Here is a 17,947-nt window from a genome sequence, read left to right as displayed (position 1 = left end):
CTTACAGCATTCACAACAAAGGAATTTTAATTATCTTCACAGATTAGGTCTGTTGAAGTCCAACAGTAAGCGAGACCTGCAGAGGAGAATCAATTTTCATTATCTGTTTCTCTGCAACTTGCTACTTAAAGGCATCATCAATGAAGAAGTGCAGAGAAGCCTATCTACAGCACAAGTTATCAGCATGTAACCTTTCATGTTCGTCGACACATGAATTCATGGCCTTGATATCAACAGGTTATTGCTTTCAGTAATCTACTCCAAACCCACTTTGTAATGAACAGACACTACAAAAAGATACAAGTATAGAAAAAGTCCATAGCACTCAGTGGAACTGAAGATTTAATATTTCCTGTTGTTAAGAAAGCATTCCAATACTTTAAAGGGACATAGTTTCTAATAGTCAGAACTCTGTACAATAACATCATTTCAGAGATACATGTATTTGTCAGAAAAGAACGCTGCTTTGGAAGGAGCATTTATCAACATTAGGACAGTCTCTAATTAGCCTGTAATACTAGCTTCCACTATTTACTGTGAGATTTTCAATGTACTGTCTATCTCAAGGCTCTCTTCTATGCTGCTCCCATGCTACAGAGGAGTGCTCTGCAAACATCCACTAATCCACTTCCATGTTCCACCTCAAACACTTCCTTGAGCTTATTCATTGTTCTAATGCCTCAAGAATTTTAAGAGACAACTGTTACCATTAAAAAGACTAACAATTCCCTTTTGCTGGAATAATCATCTGAAATACAGATCATGCACAGATTAAAAACACCTGGTAAGAATGCATGAAGCTGAGTCTTGTCATGTCAAGATGCACACAGGTAAACCTCCCACAGAAAGCCATGCAAAACAAGGGCCTAGAAAAACAGATTCAACTTTATCTAAAAGCCACTCCCAAGTCCAATGAAGGTTTCTAGTTTTGGTACAAGAATTGAACACTGAAAGCTGCCTTATAACATGAATTTTCTTTTCTGAATAACAGATGGGACCTCTGATATCTATCTTGGATCAGTACCGTAGAAAACACCTATTATTTAGCATTGATAATTAACATTTTGTAGATAGACCTGCAGTTACTTATCCCTCTAGGACATTTATAATGCCTTTCAGAAGTTCATTGTCCTTTGCTGTTAACATGTAGCCAAGATAACAGCCAAAGAGCAATGCAATTAACTTCTCCATACAGTGAAATTTAAACCAGCAATTACTTCTATAATTCACTTCACAGAGCATCAAGCACCTTTGCTCAGAAAGCTTTCCAAATGTGCTCAAAATATCATCAATTGAGCTTTGAAAACACAGTAAAATAGTTTCAGTAGTTATACTTCATTGTTTAGTGATGAACATTGCTATGGTCTAACTTGAATTTCTACTTTGGAAACAAAAGAGGCTTTCAAAGAAAAGTTAATTCATGTCAAACCTGAGGCTCCTTTATGCTGACAGAAGTGTATAAAGGAGCTGTGATGGAAATGTGAACTACATTCTCAACATGTTTACTAGCTGGTATAAGTTAGTTAAAGCCAATTATCTCCAACTTGCTGTGCTGCTTTTACCAATGAAAAGCCCAGTGTCTTCTCTTGCTCTTAGAATAAAGCTGATCTGCCCTCAATTACTTTTGTGCATCACATTGGTGATATTTATGGATGTTCAAACACCAGTACCAAACAGCTGCAGCCTGCAAGAGCATTTGCATGGTACTGCTGCTGTTAGAATATAACCTTTTTGTAAAAACAAAATTAAAAATTCAGTTTTGGTATGCCCTGAAACACGCCTGAGAACCAGAGGCTTGCTTTCCATTTGTGAGTGCAGACATACTTCTAAGCAAAACTCGGAGCCCACTTTCCTTCCTGTCTGTGATTAAACAAAAGTATTGCTGTTCCATTTCTTACTTATCATATATCAGACAAGCTTGACACATCAGAATGGAACAGAAAAATGCATGAGTTCTTACACTTTAATAAATAGTGATCAGGTATAATTTACTAAATGTAAACAGGTATAGATTTGCCGTTTCTAACACACCAAAAATTATTGACCAGAAAGTGTAAAATAAAAAGTGATGGGTAGGAGAAAGGAGAAGATTTATCCACAGATCTCTACTGCAGTATGAAAATATAAAGTTCTGATCCAAAAAAACAAAGAAATCGATGAAAACTGGCAGGGGCAAGAACAGAGTTCAGATATCTGAGACAGAATGAGCTTTAGGTTTTATACCTTGGGTTTCCTTAGAAATGCCAACGTTGTAGATCTAGAACAACAAAAAATCAAAATCATTCCTTACATTTTGTTCTTCAATTTCTGTGTGTCTTTATGCAAATCTGCTCCAGTGGGCAGCCAAAAACTGAAATTTTTAAAAGGACTGCCAATGCTTGTTAGAGGAATGATGAATCCCATTTACTTGCAACATCCCACTGCCTCCGTATATCACAGCTCTACTTCCCACTGTTGTTAGGGCAGAAACAGAAGCAGAATCAACTGACATTCTCATTTCTACCACAGTGAGTACTGGTCAGCTTGCATCAAGAAACAGTCATAATCCAGCAAGATTTCTAACTCATTTGTCTGCAATGAAAGAGTTAATATCTGTGACCCAAATATAGAGACCCATTTTAAACTTGCTGAAAATTGCTTTTTAATCCTAGCTCTCGAGGATTTCCTTTGAAACCATCTGTCATGCATGCTGGGTACTGTTTTCTTGTATATATGCAGGATTACTATAATATGGATTCTTTTGTGTAACTTAATACATTTCAGCATATTAAAAAATTAGTTGAAACTTCTTTCCTGATTCAATTGCACACCATAAAAATGACTGTAAGAGTCAGAATCAGTGTTAAGCTCATGGCAAAACTGAGACTTATATTTATCTTATTTACTGCAGTATTTACATTGCAATTTGATATATTGTAGTCAAGTAGTGTAAAGGATTTAAGCAAGTAGTTGTGAGTCATTTAACTAATATAACTTATGCACTTGCCTAAAATTAAGCTCAAGCATTTTCTTGGATAGGAAGGGATTTAAGCATGCGCTTTCTCACCTAGAGCATAGTTTGAAGACTAGAAGGCACAATTAAGATTGGAAGACACATGATAATTAGAGCTAAGAAAAGGATTTCAAAATACTATTTCAGATATGTTGTTCAGCTTTTTTTCTCTTTTCTCCCTACAAACCTTTATTCAGTTGTATTTTTATAGTACAAATACTGAGCAATCAAGTGACATTAATACATTGAATCTCCAAATTGGCACAAGCAACCATATGTATTTTAGCAACCATTCAAAACATAAACCAAAGAAAATATATTGCTTCCTATCAATATAATCACAGCCAGAGTCATAGAAGAAGTAAACATTCAGCAAGATTGATTTGTAATCAATTTATTGGATTAACCTACAAAGTAAAAAAAAAAATTCAACTCAATTATCAGGCCTGTCAATGGGGACCACCTTTAAAAACCAGTGATTTGCCTGCAAATACTCCAAGAACAGAAAATAAGGAAAATTATTTGCATAGTCATACAAGGTGATAATAACATTTCCACAGAACAGTCATAGCCTGTGAACTTTGTTTTACATAAACACACTTGAAAGCAACATAGCTGTGCATGGGCTTCCTGAGTCCTCTTTCACATCACTCCATTACAGCCACCCACTTCACAGAAGCGAATGGCAATAAAGTCCCACACCCAAACGGGCCCCTCTAATGGAGGACAGGTTCCCATACCCTTCCATGCTCCTTTCCAGGGAAAAGGCAGTGTTAAATACGATTCCTATAAAGGACAGATCTATACATCCAGATGTTGGAAGAATGTGGAAAGAGGAAAAATGCAAGCAAATCATTTTGTTTCAGCAACGACAGATGTTGGGGGTATCATTCTGTAAACATGCTACCTTTAATACAAAATTGCTCATAAAGTGAGTGAGGGGGTGAGGACAGAATCCATGTCCAATTACTCAGTTATTTCAGTGTTTCCATTCTACTGAGCTTCCTGTAAGATTTTGTCCGTTTAGTTTTCCTTCTCCAATAATCAAATTAGTTTTGTCTTACACATCAGGGAAAATAAATTCAGCTGCCTAAAAATCCTAAGATGCCTGGTAGTAGGTCCTTAGAAATAACATATCAAACTGTCATTTACTTTTGCATAAACTCGCAGCAATTCACAAGATCCTTGGGATTAGATCTGAGTGACTAAAAAATCTTCATGTCCTGATATATGTGTTCACATGGCAAATGGATAGTAAAAGACTGTAACAGGGCTGTGGCATTTGCAGACGTTTCAGTGTATAAAAGCAACTAAATGCATAATAAATAGACCAAACCCACCTTTCTCTGGCTAAGGGAAGGATTAACTCAGGGTCTGCATTCCAGTTCGGGAGTAAGTTGCTTTCCTGACAGACTGCATTTGCCACTCATTATCAATATGGCACCATAGCTTCTTTCCACTTCCTCAAACATGGTCAGTGATGTTGAGGAGCTGGAGAGACACCAGCAGTATAAGAGCTGACACTGCTGTGGCTACAAAGGATAAACTACGACTGATATGTGCTTAGCTCTCACCAAGGCTGTCTCTTCAAATACAGTACAAAAGTCCTCAGAGATAAATACATGCACAAACGTATGTAGTCAAGTGCATTGACAAGACTTGCACGCAAGGACAGTAGAAGCACAATATGTGAAGCCTAAGCAAACACTTCATTCCCCCACTAATCAACAGGAATCTAAGCAATGCCCAAACAACTTATCAGAAGCAATTCAGAGAAGCTTACAAGAGACAGAAGTGGAGATTTTGATGTTGCATAGATCCTCTAGGATCTGCAGAGCAGCACAGCATCACATTGCAAAATTAAGGCATAATGCATGTTGGAACGAGAAAGTCATCCCTTCTTCATTTGTTCCCTTGTTTACAAAGCTGTAACAGTGGCTTCTGAACTGCAGTTGTTATCTTGGATACAGTTTCTCTTCAGACAGCACCTCCTTTTCAATACCAGACTGCAACTATATTACCCTAGAGTCTCATTTACAGAATATTTGCCTCCCACTTTTTTTACAGTGAATTAAATTGAATATCACAAAGACCACAGGGCAAAAGAAAAGTTACCAGCAGCCTTTAGGATGCCTGGAATTCAGCCTAATACATCTAAGAGAGTGTGCCATTGCAGCTGAAGTAGGCACATATACACCGACAGACAACAGATTTATGCAACAGCTACAAATGACTTCTGTACTTTCAAAGCCCTGGATCTCTTGGATGACATATTCTGCATTAAGTATTTTTGGAATAAATGTGCTTAGTTGTGTATAATGCAGCCCCTCATTAACACCATGTGAACTCCAGAAGCAATCCTAAAAGGAGCTGCCTAAAGCTACTCTGCATTCCTTCATGCACATGTGCAAATGTACAGGTCTTCAACAGCTGCCATGAAAAAGAAATATTTCAAACCAAACAAAAATCCTTACTAAAAAAACATTGTAAAGATAAACCCCCAGCATCCACAACTGACTGGTCCACCAATACCACAGAAATTAGTGATGCATCACTAATTGATAAAAATCTCCTGAGGGAAGTACTGCTGCTGGTTATCACATTGAGAGAAATTTAGTCCAGAAGGATAAATTGGATAGACAGCTGAAAAGCTTCAGTCTTCCTGGTAGGAATGGAATTGATCTGGTAGAGAAAGCCCTTAAGGGACATTATGTCAAAATGTAGGATTGGGAAAAAACATTCTGGCTTTAAAACAACCAAGAGAATTGAGCAAACTTTGTGTTTCCATCTGGAATGTTAATCACTTCCACCTTGACACAAAAGGTGAAAAATTCAATGTGTCAAAATTTTAATATTGTCAAGCTGCTAACAATGTCCATGTTCTTCAACTACTGATTTTATTTGTATATTCAATACTTTTACTTATCAATTCCCCTTCCATTGAATCCAAGAAAAAATAAGTTATTCAGATAAACCTGTAGAAGATTCTCCATATTTCTGGCAAAATTATAAGTTTCCAGAGGTCTTGGTCCTGTATGCATTCATGTCTCGACTATTTGTGTATGATAGAGAAATATAGTAATATTGGCAAGACCACAGGGAATAATCACTATGCTGTACCTCAGAGAAAAACTGATTAAATTGCGTTCTCAAAATTGCCCTGCTGTAACGGGCAGGTGTGCTGCTCCAGAGACTGCAATTCACAAATTACCTTTGAAGTGTTCCCATAACACATTGTTCTTGTTTTGATAGTGAATGCATGCATTACAACACTCAAGGAACTTTGATACAGAGAAGGATTTATGAGCTATTATGCTAGACAAAATTAGTCATTATATGAAAAAGCAGTATCCAAACTGGAAATAAAGCAGGGGGATGGAGGGGTGGAGAGGGGATGGAGGGAGAGGAATCAGAATCAGGTTGGACTTTGTGCTATCATTATAAAGCTAAAGCAAACAAAACTAACTGGTATTTAAAGATATCATCATCTGCAAGAATCTAACAGCCTAAGGGTTTAATCTCCTACTCAGGACTTCATCCGTTCATACCTATAGAATATTCGGTCAAAATACAGCTCATCTGATACAGCAAATTGTCACAAGCACTTTGTTTCAGTGTAACTGAACACAGGACAAGCAATAATCATGACCATTAGCCATGTTGCAAATAAAACTCTTGGCAAGAGGCATACAGAGGCGTACAATCAATTCAGATCAACTCAATTGCTTTGTCCAATTTGTTGTCACTGGAATCAATGACAACACGAAGCTAACCGTGGGACAACCACAGCAGGAAGTTACATTTCTGCAAGATGGTGTTCCCAAAAATACTACTACAGCAACAGTATTTTTTTAATGCTACTTAAATCTACAGTACAGAAAACTCAACATACCCTAAGAACTAGTGTGTTAGCCTTCTTCCTCCCTCTCCCATCACTGAATAAAAGATATAGAAGAAAAAAGTACTTGGGTGTTATTGGATCTATTTTAATTTAGAGGAAAAGTAGAGAACTCGCTTCTCCCCACTCTAGAAAACATTTGGGGATCCTGGTCACAAAAAAACAAGTGGCTTGTGGTGGCGTTTTCAATTCTTCACCTTCTAGGGAAGATAACATGCTGTGAAGCTATTTTAAGAACATCTCATTCACAAAGGTCTTCAATTCAGTCTTCGGAGAACAGAGATGATTTTCTTGCTGCTTCAACATCTTTACTGGCGTGACATTTGTTTCAAAGGGAGTTCATTTGCTGTTCCTACATCAAAATGGAGCAAGAGCAGCTGCCAGGAGAGGCATAAAAGGAAACACTGGTGACAGAGAGCAGCAAGGTCATTTCTGGTGCAAAGAAATGCAGAACAGAGAGAACCGCAGAACTGTCACTTTCTCCAAAAAGCCACAGGGGATAAAGACCTCCCCTCTACCTCCTGCAACTGGTGTTTAGCAGCAAGAAGGAAAAATGTGACAGAAAGAACTAAACAATAAGGCTGAAGTCTTTAATTGGCAAATTATTACATGACAACTGTAAGCACCTGAGCAGTCCCAGTTAAAACAAAGCCCATGCCTCAGCTCTGCAGCGAGTAATGAATTCATTAACTCCTCCAGAAAAATTAAAAGGAATCACTTTTGGCTAGAAAGTACTACAGGGTTCAATGTTTTGGAGGTGACAGTCTTTGGGATGAATCCAAGCTTCAGTGCTCATGATCCTCCTATTTGTATATACAGTATACTGAACAAACTTGGGGCAAAGCTGTCAATTGCAACATGCCCACCAAAAAAACTACACTGCAAGAGCCACAAACAGGGCTGACAGGCCAGTGAAGCAACATAAGTGCCTGTAGAGTCTCATCTCCAGCACTAGAGACATGCAGTATCTTAGATGACACCATCTGTCATTCACACCAGTTGTCCCTCATGTATCAGGCATATCTGCACAGCTCTATTGGACTAAGTACTATTCCATCATTTTAACTGCTTTTCAAGAAGAAGCCAAGTTCCCATAATGCCACTTGAAAGACTAAGATGAGGTTTATCTTGGTCAACATGCTTTTTTGACAAACAAGCTTAGGGCAGGTCATTCACTTGGTTTCACTGCTTGATTTCTACACCTCACTCCCCTCCCTGCATCTTCTAATCAATACTTTGCTCAGAGCAGGACAAGGGTTTGTCCCTCATTCAACAAGATGAGGGCCTAGTGCCATTCTTGAACACTTTAAAACACAAACCTTCATCCATAAAGTTAAAACAAAATATTCTCTCCCTCTGCTCCACACTTCATTTTTATTAATAATATTATTCTTTCCCAGTTTTTTGAAGATTAAAACCCAGGAAAGTTATTTTTGCAAAGACTAATATATACTGACAGGAATTTTAAACCTCTGATACCTTGTGTATATCAACATTTATTCTGTTGCATGTTAGGACCACAGCTTATTTAGAGCATTTTATTTATCTGACTAAGCACACCCCCTCAAATTCACAGACACTGTGTTCATGACACCTTAAAGGGCTTCAGCATCAGGATTTATGAATAAAATATTATCAGGTTGTTACAGAGCACTGAAGACTGTAGCTGCAGAGTTGTATATCAAGGTATGTGTGGGCTTGTCAAACACCCACATGATAAATTATCAATAGTGCAGCTCAGAGTACCCCTTTTGTGGATCAGAGGCAAATCTGTGCCAACATTTTTGTTATCCTTTGTTCCACTCAATGTTACTTTTTCTGTATTAAAGGGTCACAAAAATCCCTACATGAATAAGTGCTGAAGGACATTTAGGCACAATACTCAGCCATGAAATCAAAAGACTTGTTCTAATATTCAGAGTCCTGTTTTCACAGCTAGTTCTTGTGGTACAAAAAAAACCCGACAAAGCCTATGCCTGGAACAGGACCATAACGTTTTGTACTGCGCAATAGGATACAATCTTTTGTGCAGAATTTTAAGGTTAAAACACTGCTGAGGAGCATCAAAGAAACAGAACTAGCTGATTACAAATGGTCTTCCATCCCTTACCCTTATTCAGGGTGCTGTCAAAAAGATTATACCCCTGCAAAACAAGTGGCAAATCCAAAGGAAAATAAACCCCTCAAGAGTCAGAAGAGACTAAACTTAATAAAGTAGATTTTCAAAAATGGACAAGATTATGCCCTGGGTTTCTAGTGCACAGTATTTACTTGTTTATGCAGTTTTAAAATGGGTTTAGCAAAGAACACCCAGCAAATCTAGACATACCAACATTCAGTGTTTTATGCTCAAACAGCAGACTTACTACTGCTTTACAGCACTTACTGTGAATAAAATGGTAAGAGACAGATGCATGTCCCCATGAATAACTGTCTTCACCAGCAAGAGATTAGAATTGATCTGTCATGTTTCATCAGCAGCAGTCACCAATCACATCTCTCCATGCATCACTGGGGATGATAAATTAGTTGCAATCAAACAGGGCTTTGGCAGGATCTAGTGCAGCATCTCTACCTGCCCAGTTCAAATTACTATGGTTAGATTTTGCCAACTCACTCATCAAGCAGCTCAAGCTCATTGAGCTACTCAGAAAACACTTTTGCTCAGAGTTGCATGAGCCAGCTCTGTAATGAGCTCCCCCTCAGTAGACTTACACCTCTTATACAGAGGCATTGAGTAAGAAGGAAACACTAACTTACAATACCACACAATTAACTCATCCTGCAGCCTCGTTTTAGGTAGGCGTGATTCGTGTACCTAACAGGTAACACTTTCAAGTAACTCAACTGTACTGAGGAAACAAAGGGTCTGTCTACTAGGAGATGAACACTCCATATGCAAATCCCGTATTTCCTTCATATTATTTGAAAACAGTTTTTCCTTAAACATACTTCTATATCCATCTTGTCCCCCTTAATTTTTATAGCAAGAAGTGCCTAAAAAGCAGTTGAACTGACAATCTGAAGCTGCACAGCATGATAGAGGGCAGGGAAGCCAACAAAAACTGTTTAGAAACCCAATGTCAAAGGAAGATATGGGGGATCATTCAACACTGGTACCTGACATAACTCCATATGGACATATAAGATAAATGTATCCCTTCAGCTGCCATCTCATCAGGCTGGAGGTGGAGAATATGGCTGCAGCACTTAGCCAAACTGCAATAAAGTACTTACACCTTACGGACAGGGAAATTGGAGAGTCTGCTCAAAAGCTGTCAGGAAAACTGGTGACAACTCATTGACAAAAATTAATCATAGAAATTCACCCTTAATATTAAACATTGCCACTCAGAAGCTTCTAAAAGCTCCCTATAGTCAGTGTGGACAGAAATGTTAAGATGATGCTCAGCTACACCTAAAGTGGACTTGTCCAGACAAGCAATTTACCTCCTTACCCTCTACTGATAAGAAGCCTACAGAGATCAGGCTCTTAAAAGTCAACAAAACTGCATGTCTATGGATGCTTCTCAGTAAGCAGTTATTACAAGACTTTCAGTTTATGCTGAAACAACTTTTCTTGTTTAGGTTCTCAAAGAACAGACAAAAAGCATCCAAAACTCATTCCTAGAATGATTTTGCACTCCAGTTTTGGGAATTACTACAGGCTTTCACATTTAGTCTCCTCCAAGCTGTACAGACGCCCAATGATGTTGTTCAGTTCTTAGAGAGACATATAGAAAGACAAATCACAGTAGTTGATACTGTGCCACCAGACAATTGTTGGTAAAACTTCAGCAATGCAGTTGCACTGCTGTAGTTCTCCCTCATATTCTTCCCCTATTGACACAGGAATCAGATGCAGAAAAGGAAAAGCTGTCAGGCCACTTAAAATTCACCATCGGTGATTTATTTCCTTCAGAACACCTCACCCCATTTAATCATATGAAGGAACCTCTTTATCACAATCACAGTTAATTTAACTCTACTACCATCATGGGTAAGGCTCTGGTAACTGGAAGTTTTTCTGAAGGAAAACTATTAATCACATATGATTAATATTCACACAAGAAAATGGAAAATGTTAAAACTGTCACATTTTTATTAATCTCTATGCTTAGGGAACACTTATGCTTCAAAGAACCACACTGCATTCCCCCAGCACGCACAATAATTAAACAAATCCCAAAACGTGTTTTGGTCCTGGATTAACACGTTCTTCACATTTGAAGCACAACTTCTAGGCGAGTTAACGAGCATGCTGCACCAAGACTCCAAATCCAGACCCGGGGGAGGAGTGGTTGTAGCATCTGCTCCTAGCTACCTACTGAACACATCTAGAACCACTCATCACTTTCTTCTCTCACGGTCCAAGGGCCGAGAGCAGCTCATCCGACGGCAGGACACGGCGCTTGCTGCCTGCTCCGGGTGCGGGCCATCAGTAGCTTGTCCCGCCTCAGCTTTCCTCGAGACTTTCAGGTAAAGCCTTCAAGCTTTCCCTTGTGGCCCATAAAGTGAATGCAGAAAAAAAACCAACCCCAAACCAAAAAAACAAACCAGAAAAAACCCTCAAACCACAAAACACCACCACTCGCCCCCCAAAATACCAACAAGCTACACACACAAGGCAGCCCCTGCCTATAACGCATTGCCGCCTTCCCGGCTCTGTGAGCTACGCAAGCTTCTGCGGTGAAAGACAGCTCTAGTAATCACCTTCCTCTGGAGAGCGGGGCTGAGGGAAACGACTCGCCTCAGGAAGCCGAGCTGCCCGCACGCGGGGAACGGAGGGGCGCGCGCTCACCCTCAGGCCGCCGCAGGACCCCGAGGGCGCCGCGGGACCCCCGGGAGGAGCCGCGGGACGCCCGGGAAGGGGCCGCGGGACCCCGAGGGCGCGGCGGGACGCCCGGGAAGGGGCCGCGGGACCCCCGAGGGCGCCCCCAGCACGCGCCCCGCTCGCGCGCCAACGACCACCCCCCCACCCCGCCGCCCCTCACGACCCCACAGTGACCTCGACGCCCCGCCGCGTCCTTACCTCACCCAGCCCCGGGAGCGCCATTGGCCCCTCCCGCCGTCCGTCAGGCGCCTCCTCGCCTCCTATTGGCCAGCTGCCCACCTGCAGACGGGCCCGCCGGCCGCTTCCTCATCCGTCACTCGGCGCCCCGCGCTGCGATTGGCAGCAGCACGGCCCCATGAGCGCCCACCGCCGCTCACCACTCGTGAGGAGAGCTGTCAATCACGCCGCCGCCCCGCCTCCGAGCAGCATTGGCCCAGTAACCCCTTTTTAGGCTTTCGTTTCTCCTCATTGGCTAGTCGGACAGGACGGGGAGCTGCGATTGGACAAAAAGCAGGCTTTGGGGGCGGGACTCGGCCCGGGAGGCCGGCGCAGCGCCGTGCGATTGGCAGGGCAGGCGAGAGGGCGGCGCCACGCGGGGTGAGGGTTGTGTGAGGTGAGGGAATCTCGCGGGGTCTCACCGGCTCTGGGCGCGGAGGCGCGCGGTGATTGGGCGGCGGGGTCAAGGGGGCGGGACCGAGCCGGGGAGTCTCTGCAGCGGCCGAGTCCTATGGGCCGGCCGAGCTGGGTCCCGCTCGGTGATTGGGTGGGGGCGGCTCTCGCGGAGCCTGGTGGGCCGGGTCCGATTGGCTGCGGGCGGGTGTCGGGCGCGCGCCCCGCATGGGGGCGGGGGGGGCCGGCGGGGGGAGGGCAGGCCGGGTGCGCGTGCCCGCTGTGCGCTCCGCGCTGGGGCTCCGTGAGGAGGTGAGTGGCGGCGGCGCCGGGTCGGGCGGCCGAGGCGGCGGGGGCCGCGGGGCGGAGCGGCGCGGAGCGGCGGGGGCCTGAGGACTCCGCCGGCCCACCCCCCACCTCTGCCTGCCGCACGCGCGCAGCGGAGACCCCCCCCCCCTCCCCCCACCCGGCCCCGGTCCTTCCCCGCCCCGCCGGAGGGGGGGCTGCAGCCGGCCGGCGCTCCCCCCTCCCCCCGGCCCCGCTGAGGCGCCGCCGGCGCTGGGTCAGGCTGTCAGGGGGCCGGGGCTCCGCCGCCGTCCCTCGCCGCCCCCATCGCATCCTCCCCCTCGCCCCTCTTTATCCCGCGGCCCCGCGCTCTGCCCTGTCATTCATTTGTCACTTTTCCCGTTCCCCCCCACCCCGCCCCCGCTCCCTCTCGTTCCGCCGTTGTTTTCTTTCTGCCCCGTCCCTTTCTCTTCCTCTGTTTTTATCTTCTTTTCATCCTCATTTGTCCTCCCCCTCCTTGTCCTCGCCCTCCTCCTCTCAGTCCTTCCGCCCCTCTTCACTTTTTCTGGGTGCTTGTGTGTGTTTCAGGCCTTCGAGGAAAAGTTGCAAACTCCCGAGGTGTTTTTGCCGTATTTGAGGGAGCAGGTGTCTGAAAGGAGGGAGCTATGTAGGAGGTGCCGGGGCGCCCAGGGAGGATTCGAGGAGATAAATGGAGAGGATGTGGGAATGGAAGGGTTAGACTTGCCAATCCTCTCAGGGTTTTCCAGGGAAGAGACTCCAAGTCCTCCTTCTGGAGGGAAGGGGGATTGACCACTCTAGTTCTTTTTTATAAGAAGGCAAAAAAATAAAAAAGTGAAGGAAAAAGAAAGACCAAACAAAACCCAACCCAGTTGCCCGAGGATGGAGTTTCAGTAGCCAACCACAGCTGGACTCTTGGGGGAAGAGGGTTTGTGCACTCTGGCTCACGCACCCATGAAGAGATTCTCCAAATTGTTTGGCTTCGTGAAGAGATAAAGCCAGTTGAGCTCATTGAGCTCAATGTTTTTGAAGGTGGGCCGTGTGTGATGAAACCCAACTTCTTTTAAAGTGTAGCAGATTTCATTTTTATGGCCAAATGACAGCTTGACCCCGTTGTTATCCAATCAAAGGGCATTTTTTTGAATGTCTCTTTGTGGCACAACAGCCAACGCAAAAATGATGGCGGCTTACAATGGCGGTACGTCTGCAGCAGCAGCAGGTCACCACCACCACCATCACCACCACCTTCCTCACCTCCCTCCTCCTCACCTCCATCACCACCACCACCCTCAGCATCACTTGCATCCAGGCTCTGCAGCTGCGGTGCATCCCGTACAGCAGCATGCCTCTTCGGCAGCTGCAGCCGCAGCAGCTGCGGCCGCGGCCGCGGCAATGTTAAACCCAGGGCAGCAGCAGCCATATTTCCCATCACCGGCACCGGGTCAGGCCCCTGGACCAGCTGCAGCAGCCCCAGCTCAGGTACAAGCTGCAGCAGCTGCTGCAGTTAAAGCGCACCATCATCAGCACTCACAACATCCACAACAGCAACTGGATATTGAGCCGGACAGACCTATTGGATATGGAGCCTTTGGTGTTGTCTGGTGAGTAAAGAAAAAAGTAACATTGAACCAATTTTTTCTTTTCATTTTTTACCAGATCATAATTCATTCTTGGTTTCGTCATTCGAATCACAACACAGGAGGGATGCTGATTACTTTATTTTTCTGGTTCTTCTCTGTTCTTAGAAAGTTGGCTTCACTTGTTTGTGTTGACAGAATGAGGTTTAGAGTGGCGAAGAGCAACCTCTGACTAACAGGCCACACCATCAATGTTTTTTGAGACAAATGCAACATGTTTAAATACCTTCTACGCATTTTGTTAGAATATGTATGTTGTGTAGCTGAACTGTGCTTCCTAAAGGTTCAGGTTGACAAATATGCATTAGAAAACATGTTTTGACCTAACTTAAGAGTTAGGAATTAAAAGCATATGAAAGTGTCTTCCTTCTTCAGTCACCTGTCATGATGTTTATCGAGGAGAACATTTGACCTGCAGTAGTATGCTATGTGCTACCTGAAACAGAGTATCTGAACTTTGCCCTCCTCTCATAAAAGTAAAGAGGATTTTCTGTTTTACTGTAGCACTGCCTACAGTTCTTTTATTCCCTCAGCTGCTATCGCAGAACGTTTTGTCAGTGGAGCATAATCTCTTCTGGTGCACTTTGTGACCACCATCATACGATGGATGAAATTATCGTCCCTGAAGCAAAACTGGCATGGTTTTTTAATAGATTTTTTTTATAAGTGGTTGCCAGTTCACGGTGTTCTGAAATGTTCATCAGAAACATGAGAGTGCCTTGGTGGTGTTTTTGGGAGCAAGCGTGTTGCAGCACACTTCCTGTATCACAAATGCCAAGTTTGAAGTCTGCAACTGTGTCACGTCCCTGCAGAACTTGTCACAGCCTTCAGTCGGCAAGAGTCTCTGGTACCCAGGGAGTTTTGCTCTGGGTACTGTCCGTGCTTTACTTTTTACTGAGGTGGAAGTAATTACGTGAGGAGTGGGGCTGCCATCTGCACCAGCGTATGGTGGCAGAGTGCCTTGCAGGACAGGCCTCGGAAGAGCAAGACACGTTATTCCTTTGCCCCACCCCTTAACGTTGGTCACTCGCACCAGAGCAGCGTTTGTGGTAAAACCATGTTTGCTGAGAAGGCCGGACAAGCTGCCCACACTTGGCGAAGGTTCATGTAGCTGGTCTCGTGTCCCGTGATTCAGAGGCCCGAAGGAGTTAATGTCAGTGCTGAGTTTTCCAAGTGGGAGAGGTGCTGCTGTACAGTTAGCATTGCTGTTTTCTTGCTGAGGTACATTATTAAAAAGTTGATACAAAGGAATGCAAACTGACAAGAGATCTGCTGTAAAAAATGTCTAAAGATATTTCCATCTGTTCGTCTGTTTTTTTATGAAGATTTTTTTAACTCAATTGTTACAGGCTTGCTTAAATTAAGGTTGTTATGTAAGATCAGACCTTGTTATCGTTTGGTACAAATATTTTGTTTACCTGTATGTAGTTCCTAGGGCTTTATTTCCTCAATTCTATTTGCCAAAAAAATAAGGTGCAGAGAGAGATCTGCTTTCATAATATTCAGTAGAATAAAAGGTCAAGTTTGCATATTTAAATATAATGTCATTAAGAATGCTGGCAGGAGAAAGTGAAGTGTGGAAAGAAAAAGGGTCTGCCCTGGACTGACACCTGGTAGAACAACGCCGAAAGTGTCCACCCAGTCCGAGACCCCTGACCCTGTGAGTGCATCCACGTGAACTGCTGCTGCTGGGGCTGTGCTTGAGAAGTTCTAACTACAACCTTAACTTCAAGATAACAACAGCTTAGAAAAAATAAGGAAAGAAAACAGGGAAGATGTTGAATAAAACAAAAGCAGAAGCTGGGAGGTCAGCTCTCCCTCGGTGAGACTGCACAGACAGACTGTAATTGGCTGAAATTAGTTCCTCTTTGCTCACAGATATTTTAACTCGGTGGTCACTGCTAGGCTGTTGGCATTTCATACTTCTGCAAGTGAAGGCAGACTGAGTTTAAGAGTCTAAGCAATAATTAAGGTGAATTTTAGATTTCATTCAAAATGTGAAGGAATGCCTGTTTGATGTAATTTTAGCCATGTGAGATAATGCAACTGAAGATAAACGTTGATTTGGATATTTGTAGTTTAAGCTGACTTGGACATGAAAAATTTATACTTTGGTACAAGGGTAACAGAAATGTCAGTAACAGACCTAAGCTAATTTTGAATAAGGACCCTATTGCTTATCTATATCTCTTTCTGTGCAAGTATTGGCACTAATAGATAACTGAAAAGTTCATATCTGTGCTTCTGAGGGAAATGGATATTATTCTGCCGTTTGAAGAAGAAGCCTTTCGTCTGGCTACTCAGATGTGTCGTTGCATTGTCTAGAAAGACAGGACTTATCCTGGAGTTAAGTTTAACTTGTCAAGTAAGTAATCAGTACTGTGTGGTATTGAGTTTCCCCTCAGCTTATTGAGCAAGTTTTTGCCTTGGCAGTTGAATTAGCATTTGTCGTTAGTTCATTTGTATGGTACCTTATGATGTTTTGAGGTAGCTGATGTGCTGCTGGAGTTTTTCACCCATGAAGAGCCAAAGCGTGGTAGTTCAGCATTTTCATTATTAACTCATGCAGGCTTATATTACTGCCACTACTATTTGTGTACATAAACTGCATCCCTGCTCATCTAATCCATTGTCTAAACCACTTTAAGTCCGCTGTCCTTGGCACGTCATCTCCTGTGACTACGTGTAGATTTTCGAGTGAACTTAACTCGAACTGGCAAAGTAGAAAATAATTTCTTGCATGATTGGCATGAAAATGCTGTATTTATCCATTTTCATTGTGCTTTACCTTAATGATGCACACATTAGTGCAAGACCAAAGCTTGATGTTTCTGAACTGTGACAAAAGGGGGTGGGAGGTTGCTGAGTCAGGAAAAGATGGGTAGGTACCTTCTCCCAGGTCCTGCAGATGTGTCTAACTGCACTCTAGCTTGGCAAATTGCCATGAACCTGGTTGCATACTTCATTTACTGAAAACAGAGCAATTCACTCCCAAAGTGTTCACTGGTAACACGTTCTTAAAGTGGTGAAAAAAACCCAGATTTTAGTTTCAGCGACAAACTCGATTTGTGATTCTCTCTCTGAATTTTGAAAGTCTTGTGTATATTCCAAGAATAAGGAGCTGTCCTTTGCAGAAGTGCTCCCTGTTTTACTGGGGAGACATGCTGCTGCCATCTGGTGGGATTCTTAATAATAATAATACTAATACTACTACTACTAATAATAATAATTTAAAATATCCATCAAACCTGCTAAGAGTCATCAGTTTTGGAGTGAAGGATAAAGCCTTCATACCTCTGCAAGAGGCTCTTATGCTGTTTCCATGCAAGATTTCTCCACTAGTGAAGAGGAGCTGCAACTTCTGTGGAGGCAGGCAGGGAAGAATTACTTTTGTTGCTGACTCAAACTGCCAACACTGCTGTTGGAGTTTTATGAAAATCTGGTTTTGATTGGGATATATCCACTCCCATGGGAAAAGAAACGATGACTTTGCAAGGTGTGGAGAGACTGTAGTTGTCTTGTATGTGTCTCTAATTTGGAAAAGTTATTGTCATTCATCAAAGACTGTGAAATCCAGCAAATTATTATCAAATCTATGTTAAAAGGCATCTCTGGGGAATCTGTTATAAATTACACAACACAGTAATTATTTTTTCCTTTTTTCCCCCCCCAAG

General features: G+C 43.0%; 2 protein-coding genes across 11 annotated transcripts in view; one reads left to right on the top strand and one right to left on the bottom strand.

Annotated features, from left to right (window-relative positions):
- Positions 1-12,105, bottom strand: part of LYRM9 (LYR motif containing 9) — a 31,441-nt gene extending 19,336 nt beyond the window's left edge. For 3 of the 8 annotated variants that reach the window (XM_062012052.1, XM_062012059.1, XM_062012060.1), the window contains exons 1-2: positions 11,923-12,105; positions 9,277-9,401 (exon numbers count right to left, since the gene is read on the bottom strand). In XM_062012052.1, coding sequence (XP_061868036.1) covers positions 9,277-9,306 — 30 coding nt within the window. In that variant the 5' untranslated portion in view covers positions 9,307-9,401; positions 11,923-12,105. Of the gene's footprint in view, positions 1-5; positions 77-9,276; positions 9,402-10,010; positions 10,031-11,603; positions 11,783-11,922 lie in introns of those variants that run through there. The other 5 variants (XM_062012057.1, XM_062012058.1, XM_062012053.1 and 2 more) reach the window with 5 other exon arrangements.
- Positions 12,106-12,626: 521 nt separating this feature from the next.
- Positions 12,627-17,947, top strand: part of NLK (nemo like kinase) — a 50,496-nt gene continuing 45,175 nt past the window's right edge. For 2 of the 3 annotated variants that reach the window (XM_010202803.2, XM_062012404.1), the window contains exon 1: positions 12,711-14,237. In XM_010202803.2, the coding sequence (XP_010201105.2) occupies positions 13,780-14,237 (458 nt within the window). In that variant the 5' untranslated portion in view covers positions 12,711-13,779. Of the gene's footprint in view, positions 12,646-12,710; positions 14,238-17,947 lie in introns of those variants that run through there. The other variant, XM_062012403.1, reaches the window with a different exon arrangement.

The sequence above is a fragment of the Colius striatus genome, chromosome 20 (assembly GCF_028858725.1).
Source record: "Colius striatus isolate bColStr4 chromosome 20, bColStr4.1.hap1, whole genome shotgun sequence".
NCBI lineage: Eukaryota > Metazoa > Chordata > Aves > Coliiformes > Coliidae > Colius > Colius striatus.
This window is presented reverse-complemented; position numbering and strand designations above follow the sequence as displayed.